Source organism: Oncorhynchus masou, chromosome 18 (genome assembly GCF_036934945.1).
Source record: "Oncorhynchus masou masou isolate Uvic2021 chromosome 18, UVic_Omas_1.1, whole genome shotgun sequence".
In the NCBI taxonomy this organism is placed as follows: Eukaryota; Metazoa; Chordata; class Actinopteri; order Salmoniformes; family Salmonidae; genus Oncorhynchus; species Oncorhynchus masou.
Genome location: NC_088229.1, coordinates 45458715 through 45486370, shown reverse-complemented (window position 1 = coordinate 45486370; position 27656 = coordinate 45458715). Strand labels below are relative to the sequence as shown.

General features: G+C 41.2%; 1 protein-coding gene across 3 annotated transcripts in view; it reads right to left on the bottom strand.

Annotated features, from left to right (window-relative positions):
- Positions 1–6950: 6950 nt before the first annotated feature.
- Positions 6951–27656, bottom strand: part of LOC135504695 (MAP kinase-activated protein kinase 2-like) — a 34482-nt gene continuing 13776 nt past the window's right edge. For 2 of the 3 annotated variants that reach the window (XM_064923487.1, XM_064923486.1), the window contains 9 exons: positions 25423–25562; positions 25276–25340; positions 15335–15414; positions 15105–15231; positions 14870–14945; positions 14633–14757; positions 12832–12917; positions 9581–9661; positions 6951–9337 (listed from right to left, as the gene is read on the bottom strand). In XM_064923487.1, coding sequence (XP_064779559.1) covers positions 9194–9337; positions 9581–9661; positions 12832–12917; positions 14633–14757; positions 14870–14945; positions 15105–15231; positions 15335–15414; positions 25276–25340; positions 25423–25562 — 924 coding nt within the window. In that variant the 3' untranslated portion in view covers positions 6951–9193. The remainder of the gene's footprint in view (positions 9338–9580; positions 9662–12831; positions 12918–14632; positions 14758–14869; positions 14946–15104; positions 15232–15334; positions 15415–25275; positions 25341–25422; positions 25563–27656) is intronic. The other variant, XM_064923488.1, reaches the window with a different exon arrangement.

The following is a 27656-nucleotide window of genomic DNA, read 5'->3' as shown; positions in this document are numbered from 1 at the left end:
AATGTAGGGTAAGTAAAATTATATAAGGTAGCATTGTTTAAAGTGGCTAGTGATATATTTACATCGTTTCCCATCAATTCCCATTATTAAAGTGGCTGGAGTTGAGTCAGTGTCAGTGTGTTGGCAGCAGCCACTCAATGTTAGTGGTGGCTGTTTAACAGTCTGATGGCCTTGAGATAGAAGCTGTTTTTCAGTCTCTCGGTCCCAGCTTTGATGCACATGTACTGACCTCGCCTTCTGGATGATAGCGGGGTGAACAGGCAGTGGCTCGGGTGGTTGATGACCTTGATGATCTTTATGGCCTTCCTGTAACATCGGGTGGTGTAGGTGTCCTGGAGGGCAGGTAGTTTGACCCCGGTGATGCGTTGTGCAGACCTCACTACCCTCTGGAGAGCCTTACGGTTGAGGGCGGAGCAGTTGCCGTACCAGGCGGTGATACAGCCCGCCAGGATGCTCTCGATTGTGCATCTGTAGAAGTTTGTGAGTGCTTTTGGTGACAAGCCGAATTTCTTCAGCCTCCTGAGGTTGAAGAGGCGCTGCTGCGCCTTCTTCACGATGCTGTCTGTGTGAGTGGACCAATTCAGTTTGTCTGTGATGTGTATGCCGAGGAACTTAAAACTTGCTTCCCTCTCCACTACTGTTCCATCGATGTGGATAGGGGGGTGTTCCCTCTGCTGTTTCCTGAAGTCCACAATCATCTCCTTAGTTTTGTTGACGTTGAGTGTGAGGTTATTTTCCTGACACCACACTCCGAGGGCCCTCACCTCCTCCCTGTAGGCCGTCTCGTCGTTGTTGGTAATCAAGCCTACCACTGTTGTGTCGTCCGCAAACTTGATGATTGAGTTGGAGTCGTGCGTGGCAACGCAGTCGTGGGTGAACAGGGAGTACAGGAGAGGGCTCAGAATGCACCCTTGTGGGGCCCCAAGTGTTGAGGATCAGCGGGGAGGAGATGTTGTTACCTACCCTCACCACCTGGGGGCGGCCCGTCAGGAAGTCCAGTACCAAGTTGCATGGGCGGGGTCGAGACCCAGGGTCTCGAGCTTGATGACGAGCTTGGAGGGTACTATGGTGTTGAATGCCGAGCTGTAGTCGATGAACAGCATTCTCACATAGGTATTCCTCTTGTCCAGATGGGTTAGGGCAGTGTGCAGTGTGGTTGAGATTGCATCGTCTGTGGACCTATTTGGGCGGTAAGCAAATTGGAGTGGGTCTAGGGTGTCAGGTAGGGTGGAGGTGATATGGTCCTTGACTAGTCTCTCAAAGCACTTCATGATGACGGAAGTGAGTGCTACGGGGTGGTAGTCGTTTAGCTCAGTTACCTTAGCTTTCTTGGGAACAGGAACAATGGTGGCCCTCTTGAAGCATGTGGGAACAGCAGACTGGTATAGGGATTGATTGAATATGTCCGTAAACACACCAGCCAGCTGGTCTGCGCATGCTCTGAGGGCGCGGCTGGGGATGCCGTCTGGGCCTGCAGCCTTGCGAGGGTTAACACGTTTAAATGTTTTACTCACCTCGGCTGCAGTGAAGGAGAGACTGCATGTTTCCATTGCAGGCCGTGTCAGTGGCACTGTATTGTCCTCAAAGCGGGCAAAAAAGTTATTTAGTCTGCCTGGGAGCAAGACATCCTGGTCCGTGACTGGGCTGGATTTCTTCCTGTAGTCCGTGATTGACTGTAGACCCTGCCACATGCCTCGTGTGTCTGAGCCGTTGAATTGAGATTCTACTTTGTCTCTGTACTGACACTTAGCTTGTTTGATAGCCTTGCAGAGGGAATAGCTGCACTGTTTGTATTCGGTCATGTTACCAGACACCTTGCCCTGATTAAAAGCAGTGGTTTGCGCTTTCAGTTTCATGCGAATGCTGCCATCAATCCACGGTTTCTGTTTAGGGAATGTTTTAATCATTGCTATGGGAACGACATCTTCAACACACGTTCTAATGAACTCGCACACCGAATCAGCGTATTCGTCAATGTTGTTATCTGACGCAATACGAAACATGTCCCAGTCCACGTGATGGAAGCAGTCTTGGAGTGTGGAGTCAGCTTGGTCGGACCAGCGTTGGACAGACCTCAGCGTGGGAGCTTCTTGTTTCAGTTTCTGTCTGTAGGCAGGGATCAGCAAAATGGAGTCGTGGTCAGCTTTTCCGAAAGGGGGGCGGGGCAGGGCCTTATATGCGTCGCGGAAGTTAGAGTAACAGTGATCCAAGGTTTTTCCACCCCTGGTTGCGCAATCGATATGCTGATAAAATTTAGGGAGTCTTGTTTTCAGATTAGCCTTGTTAAAATCCCCAGCTACAATGAATGCAGCCAGTTGATTAATCTTGTTATGTTCATACAAATATTGACACATGTTAATTTAGTTTGATGAAAATAAATGCAGTTGACAGTGAGAGGCCGTTCCTTCTTTTGCTGAGTTTATATGTTTACAGAGTGTGTGAATCTTTGTTTTCATATCTTACAGTTTATTCGTCATTTGTCAGCAACTCTACATTAAATAAGTTTCTCTGGGTGTGCGCCAGCTCGTGCTCATTATTAGACAATAATCCAGCTGATTGTAACATCTCTGAAACATATACTGTAACCTACATCGGTGTAAAGATCACCAAAAATCTCAAGACTGTGAGTGATCTTAATTTCAATCCTGTAACCTAACTGATAAAAATATATTTTCCTCATGGTTAGGGAAGGGGTTTTTAGCCAAAGCTGAGGGGCTATCTCGTGCATTCAATCTTTTTTCATCTATTGACATTCCCAAATCCACTTGCTGTACCTTAGAAAGGCTATTGTACAACTTCATATGGAAAAACAAGCCACATAAGAAAAAGAGATGTTATCACCAACAGGGTTTGTGATGGCGGTATAAATGTCTTAGACTTCACACTCTTTTCTCAGAAATCAAAAGTCAACCGGGTTAAAAGGTACTTAAAAAATCCTCAGTTTTTGGAATATTTTACCTCAGTTTGTTTTTCAGAATTTTGGAGGGCTTCATTGTTTGCGACAATGTTTTACATAAGACCAAATCCAAGTGGTTAGTCACATAAATCGTACCATACACCCTTTGCACCCCTTTCCTGAAAGCCTTCAGGTAGAAACATCATGGCATAGCCCATTGCTGATCTAAATCAAATAAGGCACAATGACATGCCCAAATCTAACTGCCTGTAGCTCAGGACCTAAAACAAGGATATGCACATTCTTGATACCATTTGAACGGAAACACTTTGGAAGTGTGTGTAAATGCGAAATCAATGTAGGAGAATACGACACATTAGATCTGGTAAAAGACAATACATTTTCTATATAAAAAAACCCATAATCTTTGAAATGCAAGAGAAAGGCTGTTATATCACTTAGGAGTCCAAGTACAATTTCTATTTTGGCCACTAGATGGCAGCATTATATGTGCAAAGTTTTAGACTGATTCAATGAACCATTGCATTACTGTTCAAAATATTGTATCAAGTCTGCCAAAATGTACCGAATTGGTCAATTGATACATTTTCAAGTACATAACTATAGACAACACACAAAAATGATAAGGTAATACAAAATTTAAGTTTACACACTCCCAGGAATGTAATAAATTAACTTCCCTACATAAAATATGAATCTTCGCACATCTAGATGGGGTGGGCTGGCCAGACATACCAGGGGTTCAAACTGTATAACACATTTTTTTAATATTTAAAAATTATATATATTTCACCTCTATTTAACCAGATAGGCTAGTTGAGAGCAATTCTCATTTACAACTGCGACCTGGCCAAGATAAAGCAAAGCAGTTCGACACATACCACAACACAGAGTTACACATGGAATAGACAAACATACAGTCAATTATACAGTAAAAAAAGTCTATATAGTGTGTGCAAATAAGGTAAGGTAAAGAAGGTAAGCCAATAAATAGGCCATGTTGGCGAAGTAATTACAATATACCAATTAAACACTGGAGTGATTGATGTGCAGAAGATGAATGTGCAAGTAGAGATACTGGGGTGCAAAGGAGCAAGATAAATAAATAAATTAAAAAAACAGTAAGGGGATGAGGTAGTTGGATGGGCTATTCACAGATGGGCTACGTACAGGTGCAGTGATCTGTGAGTTCCAACATTTGAAGATAAAAATGGATTTAATCAAACAAAACTATTTTACATTTTATCTCTGGGACCCTGAGGATGACAAATCAGAGCAAGATTACTGAATGTAAGTACATGATTTACCTTCAGAGAGGAATGTATCAAACCAGTTGCCGTGATAACAGTTTTTTGTTGTTGTGCACTATCCTCAAACAATAATATGGTCTTTTGTGACTATAATAGCTACTGTAAATTGGACAGTGCAGTTAGCTTAAATTAGTATTTCTGCACATATAAGATATGTCTATGTCCTGGGACATGTTCTTGTTACTTACAACGTCATGCTAATCACATTAGCACACGTTAGCTCAACCGTCACGCAGGGGACGGACGGACAGACAGACACACACACACACACCGATCCCGTAGATGTTAAAGACTAGATGGCAGCGCCGCCAACATACAGATGGGATTTATATTGTCTTAGCTGGGGGTGATATGATGTATTACATGGTTGTGGAAAGTTCTTTTTGTAATGAGAGAGTGGCTGGGCTGCAGCTGGGGAGGGAGAGAGGGGGATGACCGAGAGAGGTAAGAGGGCTATTTACACCATGCTAAAAAAACAACTCTAAAACCCCTCTACAGTTCAGTCTGAAAGAAACACCGCAAAAGAGACGAGGGAGGGAGGGACTAGCTCTAAATAACAGGCTGGTAGGTTACTGTATTTTAATGCATGTGTATTTCCATTCATGAAAGTATGTATTTAAATGAAAGTGATTGTTTGTGGATAAACATACTTGGAGAGTTAGAATTTTCATTGAGCCAATGAAAGGCTTTCAGAATGTGAGTAATGGGCAACATTCAAGCTTTATCAAATCTTGATTTTACAGTCCTGTCTTAGGTAATTAGTTATTTACAAGTGAATACCACTATGTATTAAGTACCAACAGATACTTTCTAGACTACAGTTCAAAACAATTGGTTTCAACACAATTGCTAAGTATTTGGTGGAAAATAATGGTGTTAATTTCAATCAATAACAAAGAAAAAAATATATTAATGGATGAAGTGCTTTTCCTTCACTCTGCGGTCCGACTCATCCCAAACCATCACAATTGGGTTGAGGTCGGGTGATTGTGGAGGCCAGGTCATCTGATGCAGCGCTCCATCATTCTCCTTGGTCAAATAGCCCTGGAGGTGTGTTTTGGGTCATTGTCCTGTTGAATAACAAATGACAGTTCCACTAAGTGTAAACCAGATGGGATGGCGAACCGCTGCAGAATGCTGTGGTATCCATGCTGGTTAAAGTGTGCCTTGCATTCTAAATGAATATAAGACGGTGTCAACAGCAAAGCACCCCTACACCTCCTACCCCATGCTCCATGGTGGGAACCACACATGCGGAGATCATCCGTTCACCAACTCTGCGTCTCAAAAAGACACGGTGGTTGGAATCAAAATTCTTACATTTGGACTCAACAGACCAAAGGACAGATTTCCACCAGTCTAATGTCCATTGGTTGTGTTTCTTTGCCTAAGCAAAGAAGCAAGTCTCTTCTTCTTATTGATGTCCTTTAGCAGTGGTTTCTTTTCAGAAATTCGAACATGAAGGGCTGATTCACGCTGAGGTACAGTTAATTGCAGTGCAACTTCACTATTATTCCACAATTTAGAAAATAGTACAAATAAAAATAAACACTTGAATGAGTAGGTGTGTCCCAACTTTTGACTGGCACTCTAGGTCCTGGATGGCAGGTCAGATGCTGAGCTGTTGCCATACAAGGTGGTGATGCAACCAGTCTCTCGATGGTGCAGCTGTATAAAGTTTTAGATTTAATTTCCTGCAATTCTACACATTTTGCCATAGGGTTTAGACAAAATATTGCAGTTTCATAGCAAATTTCATGCAATTCTACACATTTTGCCATAGGAAGGAGACAAATGTTTGCCGTTTTTAATATGATATCAGAGTGAGTGACTAACAAAATCAACGCCCCCCCCCGTCGACCATGATTACTACAAGTTTAGATAGCTGGATAGACTAACTTACCAATCACATTTTTTTTGCTGACGTGTTAATTGAGTGTTAGTGACTGGCAAGAGAACAACTGCTGATGCAAAACCAAATTTCACCATGGTGTATTTCTACTATTCTAACTCCCAACAGTAAGTTGGGGGAGAAGGAGGGTATTGATCCGCAGGCCTACAAAAGGGGGTCTGGATGTAACCACACATCAGGGGACATGGCAATAATGACATGGCCAAATGCAACAAACATCTTATGTAAGCCTCTTCCTTGAAGTGTTGAACTGCATTACATTACAAAAGGATTCACACACCTTGAATGTCAAAATGTTGCGTTAAAGCCTGAATTTAAAATAGATTACATTTACCTTTTGTCACTGGCCCTCACACAATACCCCATAATGTCAAAGTGGAATTATGTGTTGAGAATTGTCAGTGTCAGTAAGTATTCAACCCCTTTGTAATGCAAGCCTAAATAAGTTCAGGAGTAAAAATGGGCTTAAGTCATATTTGTTGCATGGACTCTGTGTGCAATAATAGTGTTAAACATAATTTTTGTATGATTACCTCATCTCTGTACTTCACATACATATAATTGTAAGGTCCCTCAGTTGAGCAGTGCATTTCAAACAGATTCAACCACAAAGACCAGGGAAGTTTACCAATTCCTCGCAAAGGGCACCTATTAATAGATGGGTATAAAAAAAGCGTAGGTTGAATATCACTTTGAGCATGAAGTTATTGATTACACCTTGAATGGTGTATTAATACACCCAGTTACGAGAAAGAAACTCAGTTGCCGGAGAGGAAGGAAACAGCTCAAGGATTTCACCACGAGACAGATGGTGAATATAAAACAGTTTAATGGCTGTGATATAAAACTGAGGATGGATCAACATTGTAGTTACTCCACAATACTAACCTAATTGACAGAGTGTAAAGGTGGAAGCATGTACAAAACATAAGTATTCCAAAACATGCATCCCGTTTGCAATAAGGCACTGAAGTTATAAAGCAAAAAAAATGTGGCAAAGCAATTTACTTTTTGTCCTGAATACAATGTGTTGTTTGGGGAAAATCCAATACATTAACAACATGAGTACCACTCTCCATATTTTCAAGCATAGTGGTGGCGGCATCATGTTATGGGTATGCTTGTAATCGTTAAGGACGGGGGAGTTTCAGGATAAAACAGAATGGAGCTAAGCACAGGTAAAATCCCAGAGGAAGACCTGGTTCAGTCTGCTTTGCACCAGACACTTCACCTTTCAGCAGGACAATAACCTAAAACAAGGCCAAATCTACATTGGAGTTGCTTACCAAGACAGTGATTGTCCCGAGTGGCCGAAAATGATCGTCAAGCACTGATCAACAACTAACTTGACAATGATTGAAGAATTAAAAAAATAAATAAATGTGCAAAATGTTGGAAACTTCTTAGAGACCCACCCAGAAAGACTCACAGCTCCAATTCCTGCCAAAAGAGATTATAAAATAGAAACAGGGGGTGAATACTTATCTAATCATATTTTTGTTACAAGTGAGAATTGTTCTTGCACTTTGACATGTTTTGACATGATTATTTTGTGTTGGCCAAAAAAATCAAGGATTGTGAATGCTTTCTGAAGGCACTGTATAAGAGGTTGTCTTTCCATCTCCATGACAGCAGATGGTGGTACAGGGCTGCACAAACAGGATAATGTCCTGCATTGCCACAGTTTGACACCAAGGCGACTTTAGGATTGTGGCACACCACCAGTCACACATTAATCAACACATTTGAACGGATAAGGGATTTTATACAAGTTTTAATCCAAAAGACAGCCAGTGCTACATGTCATATGTGTACTGCCATACCACTATGCATTACAATGGTGCCCTTACACTCAGTGTTCCCGATCACCTAACACAGCAGAAACCCAAAACATTATTGCTGCTGCGTGGAAACTAAGTGACACTTGTGTTGTATAGTTCATTAGTGGGAATTCACTGAAAATATATTTAAACAATTGCAATCAGGATAATTGTGAAGTAGGCTACAACATCTGTGGGATGTGGTGATTTTGTGATCTCATGGTTTGGATATTTGAAAACACAATGTACATTTGCTACAGCCAAAGTGGCTTGAATATTCCCCCACTGTCATCACACTGGGAAAAATTAAAATTTGAGATTAGTGCACAGACCTTGAACTTGTGTCAATCATGCATAACCTCAATGGGAGATAGATGTGTGTGAAAAGTTAGGCTGTGAGCACAAATATCAAGTAAGGATTTTTCCCAATGTCCTCAAGGCACACAGTCTTTCTAAAAAGTCAGTCCACTCTAAAAAATATGGTGACTATAACTTTGGCTATGGGTGCGTTGGCTAAGAAATCAAACCCAACCAACAATGAAAACACAGTCAACTGCAGTCATATCAAAACAAAATCAGAGTTCAGGGCAACAAAACTCCACACAACAAATAGAAAATGTATATTGTTGGTGTGAGGTGTGAATACGTATATAAAACGAATGACAACTAAAGGAAGAAGAAACTAAAGGACATCCAATTAAACAAAGAAAAGTGATGCTTCCTCCATTATGTAGAGTTAACAAGTGCATAGCAGAAAAATATTATGGATCCACAGTATAACTGGAGAAGCATTCAATGTTTTCATGGCAGTATCATCTGAAGACCCACAGATAAAGTTAGAAAAACATGTGGCCAAAACCGAGGGGAATCAACAATGATAAAACACAGAACAGAGCTGGGTCAAGATACTGGATTAGTTGCAGTGCAGTCAGCTTGCAGTGATCAGCAACAACGACAGAAAAACCCAGTACATCACCGAGACGTGACGATAAACATCTGAACTCTATGTGGACAAAAAAGCAAATGAACAAAATGGTTCTTTACCTTGAATGGCAAACAACAACATTAAAATGGGGTAAAACGATGAGAATAAAACAACTAAAAAGGAAGCTCAAAAAACTGGAAAAGTAATATTTCTGGAGATTCAGACTTTCACCCTTTAAATAATCCCTGTTTGCCCTATCAGCTCTCTTTCACTGCATGGAAGGGCATGTGCGGTGTAAGTTATTTTGTTTCACAGGCCCGGTGGTTTAGTGGCTGCATTGTTTGCTTTCTTCCTTCTCTTAATCAGCAGCGGATTGGTCGAATCCGCGATGGTCTTGATTTTGATTTGCTCATAGTCCACTCTCATGGTTGCCAGGGCACTTGTCATTTCCTCCTAGTAAACAACAATCACACCATTAGCAAATCACATAGAAACAATTATACATAATGTGTAAAGGACCAAGAACATCCAAAGGAGCAAATGTGCAATTATGTAGATAGAAGCAGACCAAAACACTGTATATTGTAGAGTCTATAGTAGGATATTGTTGTTTTTGTGCTCTGCATGCTAGAGGTGTGTGGATCGAAGTTAGATGCAGAAAGAATGCATTCACATCACTGCAGTGCCAGTGCTCACCTTGACCTCCTCCCAGACGTCCTGCTCCTCCTGCAGCACGCGACTGGTGTGGAGAGGGGTCTGAGGGACCTCCATAGACTGCTGTAGGGAGACCAGCTTAGGTTAGTGCATTGCTTTGGAAAAAGCATTGTGTCCAATCAAGGAACATGAATATAGGATCAAATTGGAAATGTGAAAAGTATTCAGCAACTCTCGGGAGGTCAATTATTACAAAAAAACATGTTGTAAAAGAATATCCCGGTCCCATACCGTATGTGGTTTTATGGTTGCCAAGTTACCATTACTGTGAGGCAAGTTTCTTTGGTATGTCAAAGAAGCGAAACAGAGAGGAGTTAGCTTAAGCACAAACAGACTGGACCACCAGGCAAGAAAAGGATGTGATTGCAGCAACATAATATGCTACAACAGCATATGTGTCGTGTTGACATCACATTGCCAGTTTAGTTTAGTTGACTGAGGAATGTGATTGTCATTAGGACTTCATGCGGTGGTACATATGATTAACTTCATCCATGACGCTTGTATGTTTCTTTTGATTTGATTTATTTATCCGTTATTTTACCAGGTAAGTTGACTGAGAACATGTTCTCATTTACAGCAACAACCTGGGGAATAGTTACAGTGGAGAGGAGGGGGATGAATGAGCCAATTGTAAACTGGGGATTATTAGGTGACCGTGATGAGGGCCAGGTTGGGAATTTAGCCAGGACACCGGGGTTAACACCCCTACTCTTACGATAAGTGCCATGGGATCTTTAATGACCTTAGAGAGTCACGACACCCATTTAATGTCCCATCTGAAATATGTATTTTTTTAGACCAGAGGAAAGAGTGCCTCCTACTGGCCCTACAACAGCATCTGGTCTCCCATCCAGGAACTGACCAGGACCAACCCTGCTTAGCTTCAGAAGCAAGCCAGCAGTGGTATGCAGGGTGGTATGCTGCTGGCAAATGTAATGTACAGTGGTGTAAGAATATTTTAGGATAATACACACAACACAGAGGACTAGAGGTCAATAGGAAATAGTTGATTTTCAATTCAACATCTGGTTAGAATCTGTGTAGGGGTTTCAGTTCTGGATTCATGTGGCAAGATCTCATTGGTCAGAAACGTCCATATATTGAGCCTATAACAGAATAACTTGTTTTTTGGCCATTGGCCCAATTTTACTGCAAGGAATTCCAATTGGTCAATCAAAGGCTTGGGTTAAGGGTTATAAATTACCTCCTGTGTCTTTGTTCTGTGGAGAATCATTGAGGACAGGGAAGAATGAACATCGACCATCTACTTCCCAGCATAACATCTATGATTTTCTCCCCCTGATTTGTTTTGGTCGCTGTGTTATTGAAGAATAACATCAACTGCTAACAGTGGGTATAGAAAGTCACTACCCCCTTTCAAAATGTTCACCTTTTTTTTGCCTTACAGCCTGAAATTTAAAACACAAAATGTGACTTTTTCCAGCTTTATTTACACACAGTAACCCACAAAATCCAAGTGATTTATGTATTTTTTACTCTGAAAATGAATCACAAGTAAAACAGTCAAATACCCTATTTGGATAAGTTAACACCACCCCCTTAGAATTGCAATTGCAAACTTGAAGTATAACCATCCATCTTCCAGATCACAAATCAAGCTAATTGGCTTCTGTGGTCAATTGTAGTGACGTTGATTAGTTCACAACAAAAGGAGTTGTTCATAGAGGACTCCACTGCTTAGTAGTACAATTCACTATGGGCGGAAAGGTACTTTCAAATGAAAGGTACTTTCAAATGATCTACGAGATAAAACTGTGGAAAGTCGGGATTGACATAAAAAAAGTCAAAGGCTTTGTCTATTCCTCGGAGCACAGTTAAGACCATTAGTAAGAAGTGGAAGGCGTATGGCACCACCCAGACCCAACATAGTTCAGGCTGTCCCTCCAAACTGATCGATCGGGCAAGGAGGAGACTGATCAGAGGCTACCAAGAAGCCAATGGCGACTTTGAAGGAGCTTCAGGTCTTTACGGCAAAGACTGGACAACGTGTGCGTGCTATGACCACAATATCATAAGCGCGCCACAAATCTGGCCTCTATGGGAGGGTGGCAAGAAAAAAACCCTCCTCAAAAAAAGCCACATCAAGTCTTGTTTGAGCTTGGCCAAAAAGCACATTGTAGATTCTGAGGCCAAGTGGCAAGAGGTGCTGAGGTCAAAACCCAACATCTTTCCACCCAAAGAACCCCATGCCTAGAGTAAAGCTTGGCGGTGGCAACATCCTGTTGATGGGGTGTTTCTCTTCAGCAGGGACTGGAGCACTTGTCAGAATAGAAGGGAAAATGGACAGTACAAAATACCGACAGATTCTTGAGGAAGACCTGCAGCCCTCCGCCAAGAAATTGAATATGGGAAGATGGATCACATTTCAACATGACAAATGGCCTAAAGCACACTGCCAAAGTAACAGTACAGTGGCTGAAGGACAAGAAGGTGAATATGCTTGAGTGTCCTAGACAGAGCACCGACCTAAATCCCATTGAAACTCTGTGGAATGACTCGAAGAGTGTAGTCCGTGAACGGTCACCATGCAACTTGTCTGAGTTTGAACAACTCCACAAGGAAGAATGGGCAAATATTGCACAGCCTATGTGTACAAAGTAAATAGAGGCATATTCAAAAAGAGACTCGTGGCTGTAATTCAAGCAAAAGGTGGTTCCAAGTATTTACTCAGGGGGGTGTTCACATATCCAAACAGGGTATTTTACTGTATTCATGTCAATACATTTTCTAGATTTTTCCTCCCACCTCGATATTGTGGGTTACTGTGTAAAAGCCAGAAAAGGTCTGACTTAATGCGTTTTCATTTCAGGCTGTATGGCAACAAAAAGGTGAAGATTTTGAAAGGGAATAATAAAAATGACCAACAATTTTAAATGTGGAGTAAACCAAATGTTAAGGAATAATTGTTTCCCTCTCCTGCTGTCTTGGTTGGACCAGGCCAATCTGAAAAATATATGTTTAACTCAATGAGACTAACCTAGATAAATTAAGGTTAAATAAAAATGTAATATGATAACTTTTGAGAATTGTGAAATTCCATTCAGAAAAAAACAACCATTTATTGCACTCTTCTGTTGTCTTCTTGTCGTCTAGTTGCATTGAAAGTCGCTAGTGAATAATCAGTATGCATCTTCATAACAAATCGACAACGACTGCATCATGGTCCAACTGCCTAGACTATAGGGATAACAGAAGGGTGCTGTGATTACATTGATCCAGGGGTGGTTCATGAACTCTGTGATGCTCATCCTCTGGGTGGGCTCAGTCTTCAGTAAGTGACGGATCAACTGTTTGGCTGGGAGAGAGAAAACACAGGAAAACAGTTAGTTAAGCAATTGAGGTAATTACCATCAAAGTCAAGATATTCATTTTGAACCCAGCCCATATACAGTTGAAGTCAGATAATTACATACACTTAGGTTGGAGTCATTAAAACTAGTTTTTCAACCACTCCACAAATTTCTTGTTAAACAATAGTTTGGGCAAGTCGGTTAGGACATCTACTTTGTGCATGACAAGAAATTTTTCCAACAATTGTTTACAGACAGATTATATCACTTATAATTCACTGTTTCACAATTCCAGTCGGTCAGAAGTTCATACACACTAAGTTGACTGTGCCTTTAAACAGCTTGGAAAATTCCAGAAAATGATGTCATGGCTTCAGAAGCTTCTGATAGGCTAACTGACATCATTTGAGTCAATTGGAAGTGTACCTGTGGATGTATTTCAAGGCCTACCTTCAAACTCTTTGCTTGACATCATGGGAAAATCAAAAGAAATGAGCCAAGACCTCAGAAAAAAATTGGAGACCTCCACAAGTCTGGTTCATCCTTGGGAGCAATTTCTAAATGTCTGAAGTTACCACGTTCATCTGTACAAACAATAGTACGCAAGTATAAACACCATGGGACCAAGCAGCCATCATACCGCTCAGGAAGGAGACACGTTCTGTCTCCTAGAGATGCACGTACTTTGGTGCGAAAAGTGCAAATCAATCCTAGAACATCAGCAAAAGACCTTGTGAAGATGCTGGAGGATACACAAGTATCTATATCCACAGTAAAACAAGTCCTATATCGACATAACCTGAAATGCCGCTTAGCAAGGAAGAAGCCACTGCTCCAAAACCGCCATGAAAAAGCCAGACTACGGTTTGCAACTGCACATGGGGACAAAGATCGTACTTTTTGGAGAAATGTCCTCTGGTCTGATGAAACAAAAATAGAACTGTTTGGCCATAATGACCATTGTTATGTTTGGAGGAAAAAGGGGGAGGCTTGCAAGCCGAAGAACACCATCCCAACTGTGAAGCACGGGGGTGGTAGCATCATGTTGAGGGGGTGCTCTGCTGCAGTAGGGACTGGTTCACTTCACAAAATAGGTGGCATCATGAGGTAGGAAAATTATGTGGATATATTGAAGCAATATCTCAAGACATCCGTCAGGAAGTTAAAGCATGGTCGCAAATGGGTCTTCCAAATGGACAATGACCCCAAGCATACTTCCAAAGTTTTGGAAGAATGGCTTAAGAACAACAAAGTCAAGGTATTGGAGTGGCCATCACAAAGATCTGACCTCAATCCTATAGAAAATGTGTGGGTTGAACTGAAAAAGCATGTGCGAGCAAGGAGGCCTACAAACCCGACTGTCAGGAGGAAAGGCCAAAATTCACCCAACTTATTGTGGGAAGCCTGTGGAAGGCTAGCCAAAACGTTTGACCCAAGTTAAACAATTTAAAGGCAATGCTACCAAATACTAATTGAGTGTATGTAAACTTCTGACCCACTAGGAATGTGATGAAAGAAATAAAAGCTGAAATAAATCATTCTCTCTACTATTATTCTGACATTTCACATTCTTAAAATAAAGTGGTGATCTGACCTAAGACAGGGAATTTTTACTAGGAATAAATGTCAGGAATTGTGAAAAACGGAGTTTAAATGTATTTGGCTAAGGTGCATGTAAACTTCCAACTTCAACTGTAAATATCTGTCTTCTCTCTCTTACCGTCCTCTGACACGTCAGACCACTCTGGGTTGGGGAACTCGTACTGTCCGTTCCTGATGCGCTTTTTCATCCCAGGGGAGATGGCCAGGCCGTGGTTAGAGTAGAAGGGAGGATATCCACACAGCCTAGGTGGTAGGAGGAGAGGAGAATATATAAGAACCACGTAAGGTCGTACATCTTGTACAGCGCAGTTATTGGGAATTGATTCATGCTATCAAGCTATTTTGTATCACTTACAGGATATACATGATAACACCCAGAGACCACATATCACAGGATTTGTCGTACTTCTCTGGACCAAGAACCTCAGGGGCTGAGATCAAGGAGTGGAAATACAGACTCAAAATACATTGAAGCCTTATATTTTATGAACTTAATAATCAATGCCACTGAAATATTCACAAATAATTATACTAAACAGGGTAGGCTGTACTATTAAACCAGTCAGCAAGACTGAGTTGCGTGCCCTTACCAACATAATAGGGGGTGTAGCATGGCGTTGCCAGGGAGTTGAGTGTGGTGATTTCTTTGGCAAACCCAAAATCGGTTAGTTTGAGGAGTGCATCTGGTTTTTTGGAAGTGTACAACAGATTTTCTGGCTGACGGACGAGAAAATAGCATAATTATTTATTGGACTGAACATGTACGCAAAATAAGAGATGTTTAGTGTAATTCTGTTCATTGAATCACCAGAGACTTTACCTTAATGTCTCTGTGAGCGATGTCAATGGCATGCAGGTACTGGATAGCTTCTCCTATACTCTTCATGATGTCAGAGGCCTCTAGAAGGGGTGGGAGAGAAGAGAAAGACCGAGTTCGAGCCATAACTGAGAGAGTGAACAGAGTTGAATACCAGTGGAGTGAAGGGATTAGAGGTCGGCCGACTGATTTTTAAACGCCGATACAAATTGGAGGACCGAAATAAGCCAAAACCAATTAACCCAGACGATTTAACATACATACATACGTGACAATTACAAAAATACTGAATGAACAATTTACACTTTATTTTAACTTAATATAATACATAAATACAATTAATTTTGTCTCAAATAAATAATGAAACATGTTCAATTTGGTTTAAATAATGCAAAAACACCGTGTTGGAGAATAAAGTAAAAGTGCAATATGTGCCTTGTAAAAAAGATAATGTTTAAGTTCCTTGCTCAGAACATGAGAACATATGAAAACTGGTGGTTCCTTTTAACATGAGTCTTCAAATATTCCCAGTTAAGTTTTAGGTTGTAGTGCGGAAAGCAGAGCTTGTCTGCATGCTCCACTGTCAGTCTGCTCCTCTGCTTATCATAAAATTATCCCCACCTTACTGAACACTCTCTCGCTTGGGACCGAAGAAGGTGGGGGACAGAGAAACTTCTTTACCAGTGGAGCGAGTGATTGAAGTCTGTCCTCATTCTGCTTCCGCCACTCCAAAGGCAAGCCACTCTCTCTGTCAATGACAGGCTCTGTGAGGTAACGCTCCAACTCCATTTCAAAACTTCACTGGACTGTCCTATTGACTTCCAACGATTCTAGTGTAGAGGCTGTCCACCAGACTCTTAGCACCTTAGCACCTGGATCTGGGTCCTCTTCTTCACTAGTCCCTTCTGCTGTGGCTCTGGGATTTGGTTTCTTAGAAGGTCAGATTTGTTCTTCAGCCACTCTTTTGCTTTCTCTCGTGCTGTCCCTGAGGTGAAGGCAAAGCTCTAGTAACGTGGATCCAGGACAGTTGCCAGCACCAGGCACTTGGTCTGCTCGGCCTTGGAGAACCACCTTGTCAGACTGTCCAACATGGTCTTCCGTAAAGTTGATGCCTTGAGTAAAAGAACCCTCCTGCTGCAGCTTCAGCACCAACACACCGGGATAATCAAATCAAATGTATTTATATAGCCCTTCATACATCAGCTGATATCTCAAAGTGCTGTACAGAAACCCAGCCTAAAACCCCAAACAGCAAGCAATGCAGGTGTAGAAGGTGGCTAGGAAAAACTCCCTAGAAAGACCAAAACCTAGGAAGAAACCTCGAGAGGAACCAGGCTGTGGGGTGGCCAGTCCTCTTCTGGCTGTGCATGTGGCTGCGGCTGCATGCGGCTGTAGAGTTGGAGTGGCACATCTCCAGTGTCACCTCCTCCATAGGTGCCAGAGTCTTAATTAGGTAGCAGACAAACTGCTGATGTGTCGGTATTCACCTGCATACACATTCAGTGCACGCCTCTGTTCAAACATCCTCTGCAACATGTGGAGTATTGAGTTCCAGCGAGTTTGAACTTATTGGATGATGCTGTGTTTGGGAAGGGCAAGCGCTTCCTGAATGACCCTCAGCCTCTGTTTGGCCAGTACAGAGTGGTCAAAGTGAGTTGCACAGCTCTTCAACATGGCAATAATGTCTAGCACAGCTCTGACTGGATAGGGCATCATTGATTACAAGCTGTAGGGTGTGTGCACTGCAGCTGAAATCTGGAAGCTCTGCCAGTCTCATACCTTTCGCCATGTTTGCCCCACTGTCCCTGAGGACCAGCACTACACGTTCTGTGTGGATTTCACAGTATTACAACATGGTCAAAAACATCTCTGATGTAGTTTCCTGTGTGTGGTCCAATGGTAGTCTTGACATTTAGCACAACCTGCTTTCTTGTCCAGACATTGTCAATGAAATGTCAGTAAGGCTCAACAGGGATTCTGTAGTGCCTGAACAGCAGTCAGTTGTGAATGCCATGTGTGGAGCATTCACTGGTGCCACCAGATTCTTCGCAACTCTTTCATGCGTTTTATCTAGCATTTCTGTGGAGGTAGACTCTTTCATCTTTGATCCTGTGCCAGGGTTCAGCAAGAGTAATCAGCCACTGAAAACCAACATCATCTCAAAAATGGCTTCATCCATCTTCTTGGCCCTTGGGTCTTTTGTCTTGCAATTTTGTTTGTTTATTAAAAAGTTATAATATTGTAGCCTGCGATGTGTCTAACACCTTTTCCTTGTGAAGAATTTGTATTTGCTTTTTTCATCACTGCTTCCTTATGAGCATTTGGATGAGTGTTCTTAAGGTGATTCCAGTTTGGTGGTATTCTTTGACATACATCTTTCGCACAAATAAGACACCTTGCTTTCCCTGGTGCCAATTCAATGTAAAAGTCCCACACTGGTGCTCTGCTTTTCTCTGCCGCCTGTAAAATTAATATAATCGTACACACACGCACAGCTCTCTGCAGTGACAAGGATACTGAAGAGTCTGCTTAGGAGATAAATACTCTCAACTGTTTGAATAATAAAACTATAGTTTAACCTGTTGATGCTCTGGGGGCGCTATTTCATTTTTGGATGAAAAACGTTCCCGTTTTAAACAAGATATTTTGTCACAAAAAGATGCTCGACTATGCATATAATTGATAGCTTTCGAAAGAAAACACTCTGACGTGTCCAGAACTACCAAGATATTTTCTGTGCGTGCCCTAGAACGTGAGCTTCAGGCAAAACCAAGATGAGACGGCATCCAGGAAAAGAGCAGGATTTTTGAGGCTCTGTTTTCCATTGTCTCCTTATATGGCTGTGAATGCGAAAGGAGTGAGTCAACCCTTTCTGTCGTTTCCCCAAGGTGTCTGCAGCATTGTGATGTATTTGTAGGCAGATCATTGGAAGATTGACCATAAGAGACCACATTTACCAGGTGTCCGCCCGGTGTCCTGCGCCGAAATTGGTGCGCAAAAGTCAGCTGCCAGTATTTTTCCATGGGATTCAGAGAGGAAAGCAAGCTTCCACGAACGATATATCAATGAAGAGATATGTGAAAAAAACGTTGTAGGTGACTGAATTTTCGGTTCGTTTCGGTAGCCAGACGCAATGTAGAAAACGGAACGATTTCTCCTACACACAGACGCTTTCAGGAAAAACTGCACATTTGGTATGTAACTGAGAGTCTCCTCATTGAAAACATCAGAAGCTCTTCAAAGGTAAATGATTTTATTTATTTGGTTATCTGGTTTTTGTGAAAATGTTGCGTGCTAAATGCTACTCAAAATGCTATGCTAGCTTTGCATACTCTTACACAAAATAGTCAATTTCTATGGTTCAAAAGCATATTTTGAAAATCTGAGATGACAGTGTTGTTAAGAAAAGGCTAAGCTTGAGAGCAGACGCATTATTTTCATTTTATTTGCGATTTTCAGAAATCGTTAACGTTGCGTTATGCTAATGAGCCTGAGGCTTTAGTCACGATCCCGGATCCGGTTATCTGTGGATGAATGTTGAAAACAAAAACTAATTTCTATATGCACAAAATCCTATTTTAATAATAATAATTGACTACAAAATTGTGACTCATAATTCCCATGACACCTTCCAGCAAAATCTGAAAAGCAGTTCCTTCATTCATTTATTCCATAGGATATTTTTAGATTCACTTCAAATAAGGTCTGTGTTTCTTGTAGGCTTACACCACCTTGCCAATTTGATAACTGTGTAGATATCCATAGGACAAGGTAACTCTGATCAATATTGGCTAAATATAAGCGAAGATATATTTTTTTTGTAGAGTGGAGTTTATGAAAATATGTTGACAAACGTTACCTTATGTTTGCGAGATTTACACAAGCATCTACATGCTGAGGTGGTTTAAGTCTACACAAAACACAGACAGTAATTGAAGTAAATCAAGACATTCCCCACAGAAGGGATGAATGGTAAAATAACGAAGGAACCCCTTTCAAGTTCAGCTGCAAGTTACTATAGGAATTATGACGTGTCAACTATTTCTCTCTATACCATTTGTATTTCATATACCTTTGACTATTGGATCTTATAGGCACTTTAGTATTGCCAGCCTATTCTCGGGAGTTGATAGACTTGAAGTCAAAAACAGCGCTGTGCTTCAAGCATTGCTAAGAGCTGCTGGCAAACGCAGTAAAGTGCTGTTTGAATGAATGCTTACGAGCCTGCTGCTGCCTACCACCGCTCAATCAGACTGCTCTATCAAATCATAGACTTAATTATAATATCCTAAAAACACACAGAAAAACGAGCCTTTGGTCATTAATAAGGTCAAATCCAGAAACTACCATTTAAAAAACAAAATGTTTTTTTCTTTCAGTGTATTACCGAAGCATTCTGTATTTTATCAAACGGGTGGCAACCGTAAATCTAAATATTGCTGTTAACATTGAAGGTTGTGCAATGTATGTCATAAGTACGTAAAATTCTGGCAAATGAATTACGGTCTTTGTTGGGAAGAAATGGTCTTCACACAGTTCGCAACGAGCCAGGTGGCCCAAGCTGCTGCATATATCCTGACTCTGCTTGCACTGAACGCAAGAGAAGTGACACAATTTCACTAAGTTAATATTGCCTGCTAACATTAATCTTTCAATTAAATAAGCAGGTTGAAAATAATATATTTATGTGTATTGATTTTAAGAAAAGGTATTGATGTTGATGGTTAGGTACATTAGTGCAATGATTGTGCTTTTTTCACAGATGCTCTTTTGTGAAATCAGCACCCGTTGAGCGAAGTTGAAGTAGGCTGTGATGATAAATTAACACGCACCTCAGCGATTATATGCAACACAGGACAAGATAGTTAACCTGGTAATTACATCAACCATGTGTAGTTAACTTGTGATTATGTGAAGATTGATTGTTTTTTTTATTTAGTTAAGTTTAATGCCAGCTAGCAACTTACCTTGGCTCCTTGTAGCCACAAGGTCCTTTTGATGCTGCACTCGCAAAACAGGTGGTCAGCCTGCGTGGATTGCAATTTAATCAGCGTCCAAAAAGGCAGATTACCGATTGTTAAGAAAACTTGAAAATCGGCCCGAGTTAAATCGGTCGACCTCTAGAAGGGATACATTATTTATATGGTCAGAAATTAGAGAAAAGATTTTTCATTACTAGGGCAGTGGGGGGGTCATGAAATTTTGGCAGCCGGTGATTGTCAAGCAAATAACTGCTCGTCTCATGGTAACTGACCGTTAATTAACATACACATTTAGCATCTACTGGCTTCCATGCATAGCCTACAAACCACTGATTAAGACCTTTGGAACATCTACCTTTTAAAGTCTAATAAAGCCATGTAATATAGCCTACACAATCACAATCAATCCATTCTTTATTTTAGACAGGTCTAAAGAAACATGATATGAAAAAAATTGTATATTTCAGGTTAACAGAATAGCATACTCCTGAGTTGTCCTTATGTTACGCCCTGATCTGCCTATGCCATATGGCTGTGGGCAACAGTAGTTCATGTAGCAGACATTTGCCTAGAACACATAGATGAATACAATGAGAGAGTGCACTCATGCAGCTATTCTGTGTTGAGTGGTTAACAAAGAAATAGGTACTCCTATATTCTTAATGTAGAGTTATTTACGTAATTTTAGTTGGGCGACAGTTGAAGTCGGAAGTTTACATACACCTTAGCCAAATACGTTTAAACTCAGTTTTTCACAATTCCTGACATTTAATCCCAGTAAAAATTCCCTGTTTTAGGTAAATTAGGATCACCACTTTATTTTAAGAATATGAAATGTCTGAATAATAGTAGAGAGAATTATTTATTTCAGCTTTTATTTCTTTCATCACATTCCCAGTGGGTCAGAAGTTTACATACACTCAATTAGTATTTGGTAGCATTGCCTTTAAATTGTTTAACTTGGTTCAAACGTTTTGGGTAGCCTTCCACAAGCTTCCCACAATATGTTGGGTGAATTTTGGCCCATTCCTCCTGACAGAGCTGGTGTAACTGAGTCAGGTTTGTAGGCCTCCTTGCTTGCACAGACTTTTCCAGTTCTACCCACAAATGTTCTATATTATTGAGGTCAGGGCTTTGTGATGGCCACTCCAATACCCTGACCTTGTTTTCCTTAAGCTATTTTGCCACAACTTTGGAAGTATGCTTGGGGTCATTGTCCATTTGAAAGACACATTTGCGACCAAGCTTTAACTTCCTGACTGATGTCTTGAGATGTTGCTTCAATATATACACATAATTTTCCTACCTCATGATGCCATCTATTTTGTGAAGTGCACCAGTCCCTCCTGCACCAAAACACATGCTGCCACCCCCGTGCTTCATGGATGGGATGGTGTTCTTCGGCTTTCAAGCCTCCTCCTTTTTCCTCCAAACATAATGACGGTCATTATGGCCAAACAGTTCTGTTTTTGTTTCATCAGACCAGAGGACATTTCTCAAAAAAGTACGGTCTTTGTTCCCATGTGCAGTTGCAAACCGTAGTCTGGCTTTTTCATGGCAGTTTTGGAGCAGTGGCTTCTTCCTTGCTGAGTGGCCTTTCAGGTTATGTCGATATAGGACTCGTTTTACTGTAGATATAGATACTTTTGAAGATATTTTTGTTGTTCTGGGATTGATTTGCACTTTTCACAACGAAGTTCGTTCATCTCTAGGACACAGAACGCGTCTCCTTCCTGAGCTGTATGACGGCTGCGTGGTCCCATTGTGTTTATACTTGTGTACTATTGTTTGTACAGATGAACGTGGTACCTTACGACATTTGGAAATTGCTCCCAAGGATGAACCAGACTTGTGGAGGTCTTTTCTGAGGTCGTGGCTGATATATTTTTATTTTTCCCATGATGTCAAGCAGAGGCACTGAGTTTGAATGTAGGCCTTGAAATACATCAAACATTTACACCTCCAATCGACTCAAATTAAGTCAATTAGCCTATCAGAAGCTTCTAAAGCCATGACATCATTTTCTGGAATTTTCCACGCTGATTAAAGGCACAGTCAACTTAGTGTATGTAAACTTCTGGAATTGTGATACGGTGAATTATAAGTGAAATAATCTGTCTGTAAACAATTGTTGGAAAAATTACTTGTGTTATGCACAAAGTAGATGTCCTAAACAACTTGCCAAAACTATAGTTTAACAAGAAATTTGTGGAGTGGTTGAAAAACAAGTTTTAATGACTCCAACCTAAGTGTATGTAAACCTACGACTTCAACTGCATGTTTTGATTTTTAATACATTCTAAGGCTGCATGAAAGGCATGAGCTCTGATGTTTTTTTGCAAAGGCTGTACACACTTCTTCGGTCTCTCATTCACAATATGACAAGCACTTGATAATGCCTCGAATTTCCCAGCTACATTGTAATGCCCCCTAAAAGAATCCATGCATTTTGCGGCCAGTGGCCCTTGGGCATTATAATTATTATATTCAGCACTTCTCCCGGCTGAGTGCCGAAGCACCGCTCACTCACATGGCTCTACGTCATGTGATCAAGTCTTTCTCACAGGCTACAAGTGAAGACAGACACATTGGGGACGCATCCTTATCCAATTCCGAGGTGCATATTAAAGATATTGGAAGAACTGTCCATATTTACTTTGTCTGCCAACAAGATGAGTAGGCCTAACAAACAGCAGAAGCAATAGCCTATGTCAATCTACTATACCCCATAGTTCGAAGGTTGACCTACCCCATTCTTTACGAGAAATAAATATTCCAAACATAGTCTGGGACAGCTGTGAGATGCAATAGATCCCACATTAATACAACCACTAGCATCAAAAAAACCTGTTTTAAGCAATGAACCTAACTCAACAGATGAGAATGTTTAGCTTAAAATGTTGATCAACTATTAGGCTATACGAGCGAATGTTCCATTAGCAGGAAAACACCATTCTCAAAAGTGCATGTAATGCTTTTATTATAAAAAGATGCATGTTTATGGTGAAAATGATCTTCCCCAAACTTGAAATTCACGCACTGTGTATGCATGTCAGTTAGGCTCTACACCTGACGTAAAGCAGATTAATGTGTTTCATTTAAAGAAGTTATTTGCCAACTTTAGTTGTTATACAAACCTTACCATAACATATAGCCCTATGGGCTAGGCTACATTAGGTGTGCGACTATGATTTGGAAAAAGTCACAAAAAAGCATGCATCTAGGCATCATTCACAAGTGATAGGCTAATATTATCAACCATCACACTATTCTTGATTTAAGTTTGTCTTTCCATATCCTAAATAATACATGTGTGAAATGTGTTTTGATTTAGAATGGACCATTATCCTGCACCTGTCTCGAAACAGGGGCAGCGGAAAAAAATATGTCATCCAGGATTGGGTAGGATTGGGTAATCAGTTAGTTACGAGATACCTGTCCAAAATTGTAATCATTAACGTCACTTTTGGATTACCGAAACTCAGTAATCTGATTACATTGTTACTTTTAGATTACTTTCCCCTTAAAAATTAAGAGTCATTAGAAGACAAAAATGTATGTTACCAATTGAACGACATCTATTGCAGGATAAATAAATCAATGTTAAAGTTTACATAGCTAGCCATATATGGATGTTACATTTTACTTTATGGATTGGTTATGTAGGCTTCTTCTAACCCATCGCTTTCTGCTATATATAATAACATTAATATATATAATTTATGTAAATAAAATTGAATTGAGTCCAAAAATGGATAGCAACTACAGATTGTCCCTTTAAGTCTATCAAAAGTCTGCAAATTAGGCCTATTGATAAGTATTTTCCTTATTTGCATGAATTAGATTGAGCAATAAAAGCCCCACTTTTATTCCATAGGCTGGGATCTGCTGTTGCAAGAGCACATTTTACACTGGTATCAAAAACAATGATTGATAGGAAGCTTAAACTTCTTGAATTCAACCATTATTGAGTTCAAATACACATTGAAATTTGTGAACAGCCATCCACACAACAACCGTAGGGCACAAATAGCTAAACGAAAGCACAGCAGTGGGATTCACATCAATGTGCTACGTATATATCAATAATAAGTGAAATCCGTATCGCCGTAGACTTCACCACTGCTGTCATCCTTGCCTACAAGCTATTATTAAAGTTGGGTAGTCTTTGGATGGCGACAGCAGTCGCACCATAGAAAGACATAGCTTGGACTGTAGCCTACACATTTGACATGTCATCATAGTAGACTCACTCAGGTGGAACAAACTTAACAACTTGCACCTTTTTTCAATGCTTATTAGAGAAGTGTCAAATATTTTCTTACGCAAACATCCTTTCTGAATTTAAAAGTAATCCCCGATGTAATTCTCTAGTTTTTCAAAAGTATCTGTAATCTGATGACAATATTTTAGCTGGTAAAGGATTAGTTACCGGTTTTTCGTAATCCCTTACATGTAATCCGTTACTTCACAACCCTGGTGTCACCTATGCTCTTAAATAGCGAATGGAGGACGCTTTTCCCGTGGTGTCAGCCAGGTAGGCTATACTCCTGTTGTAAAGAGAAGCAATGTGCTTAATATTTGGAAGGTTATGAAATAAATATAGTAGGTAGAGTCTATAGAAAGCTGATGGGATCCTCTTTTTAATAGAGGTCATCATTGCTTTCTACCGCAATTGCATAGCTATAGAAATGTTGCACAACATGAGCTCATGGGCTCTCATGAAGTGTTTGATTAGATTTGAGATGACATTTGCATTGATGTCAGAGTGATTATAGGGACGATAGAGTGCTGAGGGCCAGGCAGTTAGCAAGTTTGGTAGGCTACTAATGACCATCAGCAGCATCAGAGCTTGGAGAAACCCAACTACTGTGACTAAACGGTCACATGGAATTTGACTGTCATGACTCATTACCGCCGGTGTGGCGGTAATACGGTCCCCGTAACAGCTCTACTCATTACCTCTTTCTGTGAATGCCTGGTTCCCCCGGTCTTGAATATGGCTGAATAGCTCACCTCCATCCATACTGAAATGGAGAGAGAGAACACTGAATAACATTGGCTAAATGTGCATGTGTGTGTGTGTGTGTGTGTGTGTCAGTCACCCACCACTCCATGACGATGAGCAGGCACTTCCTGCTTTGGTAGAGGTTTTCGTAGACGTCCATGATGCGTACGATGTGAGAGCAGGGCGACGCCCTCCAGTGGAGCTCTACCTCCCGACGAGCCTTCGCACAATCCTGCAGAATCTGGAGAGAGGGGGAGTAGATGAGAAGAGTAAGGAGGGAATCAGAGGCTAAATCAGATCTTCATGGCTTCCTTTCCTCCTCTCCTTACCACCATTAAAATCAAATCAAACTTTGTCACATACACAGAATACAACAAGTTAAGACTACCATGAAATGCTTACTTACAAGCCCTTAACCAAACGTGCAGTTCAAGAAGATTACCCCTGATATCAAAGATAACAGGTTTAAATAAGTGAAAGAAATATGATGGAAGAGTGAGAGACAATTACCGGCATGAGCAGGGGCGGTCAATGAGGCAAGATTATGGTAAACCACACAGAGCTGAGCTGCTGTCTTTCAAAAGGTTACGTCTAGATGTCTCCCCAACGTGTCTAGTGCAGCCTACTTTCCCTGCTATTGATAGTACATCAGGCCAGGGGTCTCAAACATGCAGTGTCTAACTTGTCATTGTTTTTCCAATTCAGAAACAATGTAGAAGATTTTCCATCCTCAGTTCACTCCAAGTTCAGAGGCCTCCAACCACGACGGAGCAAAAGCCATCCAGAGGTAGTCACTTCCCAGATTTTGACATTCAGATCTGATTACGTCAGTCTCAGACACATCATAATACAATTTCCCTCCTTCCCAGATGGAACAAGCCTAATGGAACCTAATGACATTACTCATTAATTTGGGAGTTCAAGAACAATACCACACAAAAGACTGGTTGAAAAGGTAAAGGCTTAACCCTTGGCCTGCCTGACGTGTGGCTAGTAAGCAAACACACATTGACGATCAATCCACCAATGGTGGCCTTCCGCATCCGGAGTGGAAGGTGCCGAGCTAAAGCGGTGTTTGTGAGACCATGAGGCATCCCGAAAATCTGTAGGGTTCGAACAGTTTGGCCCAAGATCTACTCTGGAAAGATGAGACTCATGAATGTGATGGTGTTCTCAGTGTCAAGGGAGTCGTCTGAAGTCGGTACAGCCAATCAATCTGCCCACTTCTGTTTGTAGCATCCGAACAGTGTAGGCTACACACTAATATGACCCCTCTATGGAAAGGTGAGACTCGAGAAAACGTGCAAATAATAAACTCTGCAAAAAAAGAAACGTCCTCTCACTGTCAACTGCATTTATTTTCAACAAACTAATCATGTGTAAATATTTACATTTACATAACAAGATTCAACAGACAAACTGAACAAGTTCCACAGGCATGTAAACTAACAGAAATGGAATAATGTGTCAAAATCAAAAGAAACAGCATCTGGTGTGGCCACCATCTGCATTAATTACTAGAGTGCATTTCCTCCTCATGAACTGCACCAGATTTGCCAGTTGTTGCTGTGAGAAGTTACCCCACTCTTCCACCAAGGAACCTGCAAGTTCCTGAACATTTCTGGGGGGAATGGCCCAAGCCCTCACCCTCCATCCAACAGGTCCCATAAGTGCTCAAAGAGAACCGGGCTCTTCGCTGGTCATATCAGAACACTGACATTCCTGTCTTGCAGGAAGCCCTCACCCTCCATCCAACAGGTCCCATAAGTGCTCAAAGAGAACCGGGCTCTTCGCTGGTCATATCAGAACACTGACATTCCTGTCTTGCAGGAAATCATGCAAAGAATAAGCAGTATGGCTGGTGGCATTGTCATGCTGGAGGGTCACGTCTGGATAAGCCTGCAGGAAGGGTACCACATGAGGGATGAGGATATCTTCTCTGTAACGCACAGCGTTGAGATTCCCTGCAATGACAAGCTCAGTCCGATGATGCTGTGACACACCGTTCCAAACCATGATGGACTCTCCACCTCCAAATCGATCCCGCTCCAGAGTACATGCCTCGGTGTAATGCTCATTACTTTGACGATAAACACGAGTCCGACCATCATCCCTGGTGAGACAAACCCTCAACTCGTCGTCTTTTTATTGGCCAGTCTGAGATATGGCTTTTTCATTGCAACTCTGCCTAGAAAGCCAGCATCCCAGAGTCACCTCTTCACCATTGAGACGTTTTTTTTGTGGGTACTATTTAATGAAGTTGCCAGTTACAGCCTCTGTCAGATTGGATGGGGAGCATCGCTGCTCCGCTATTTTCAGGTCCCTCCAGAGATAT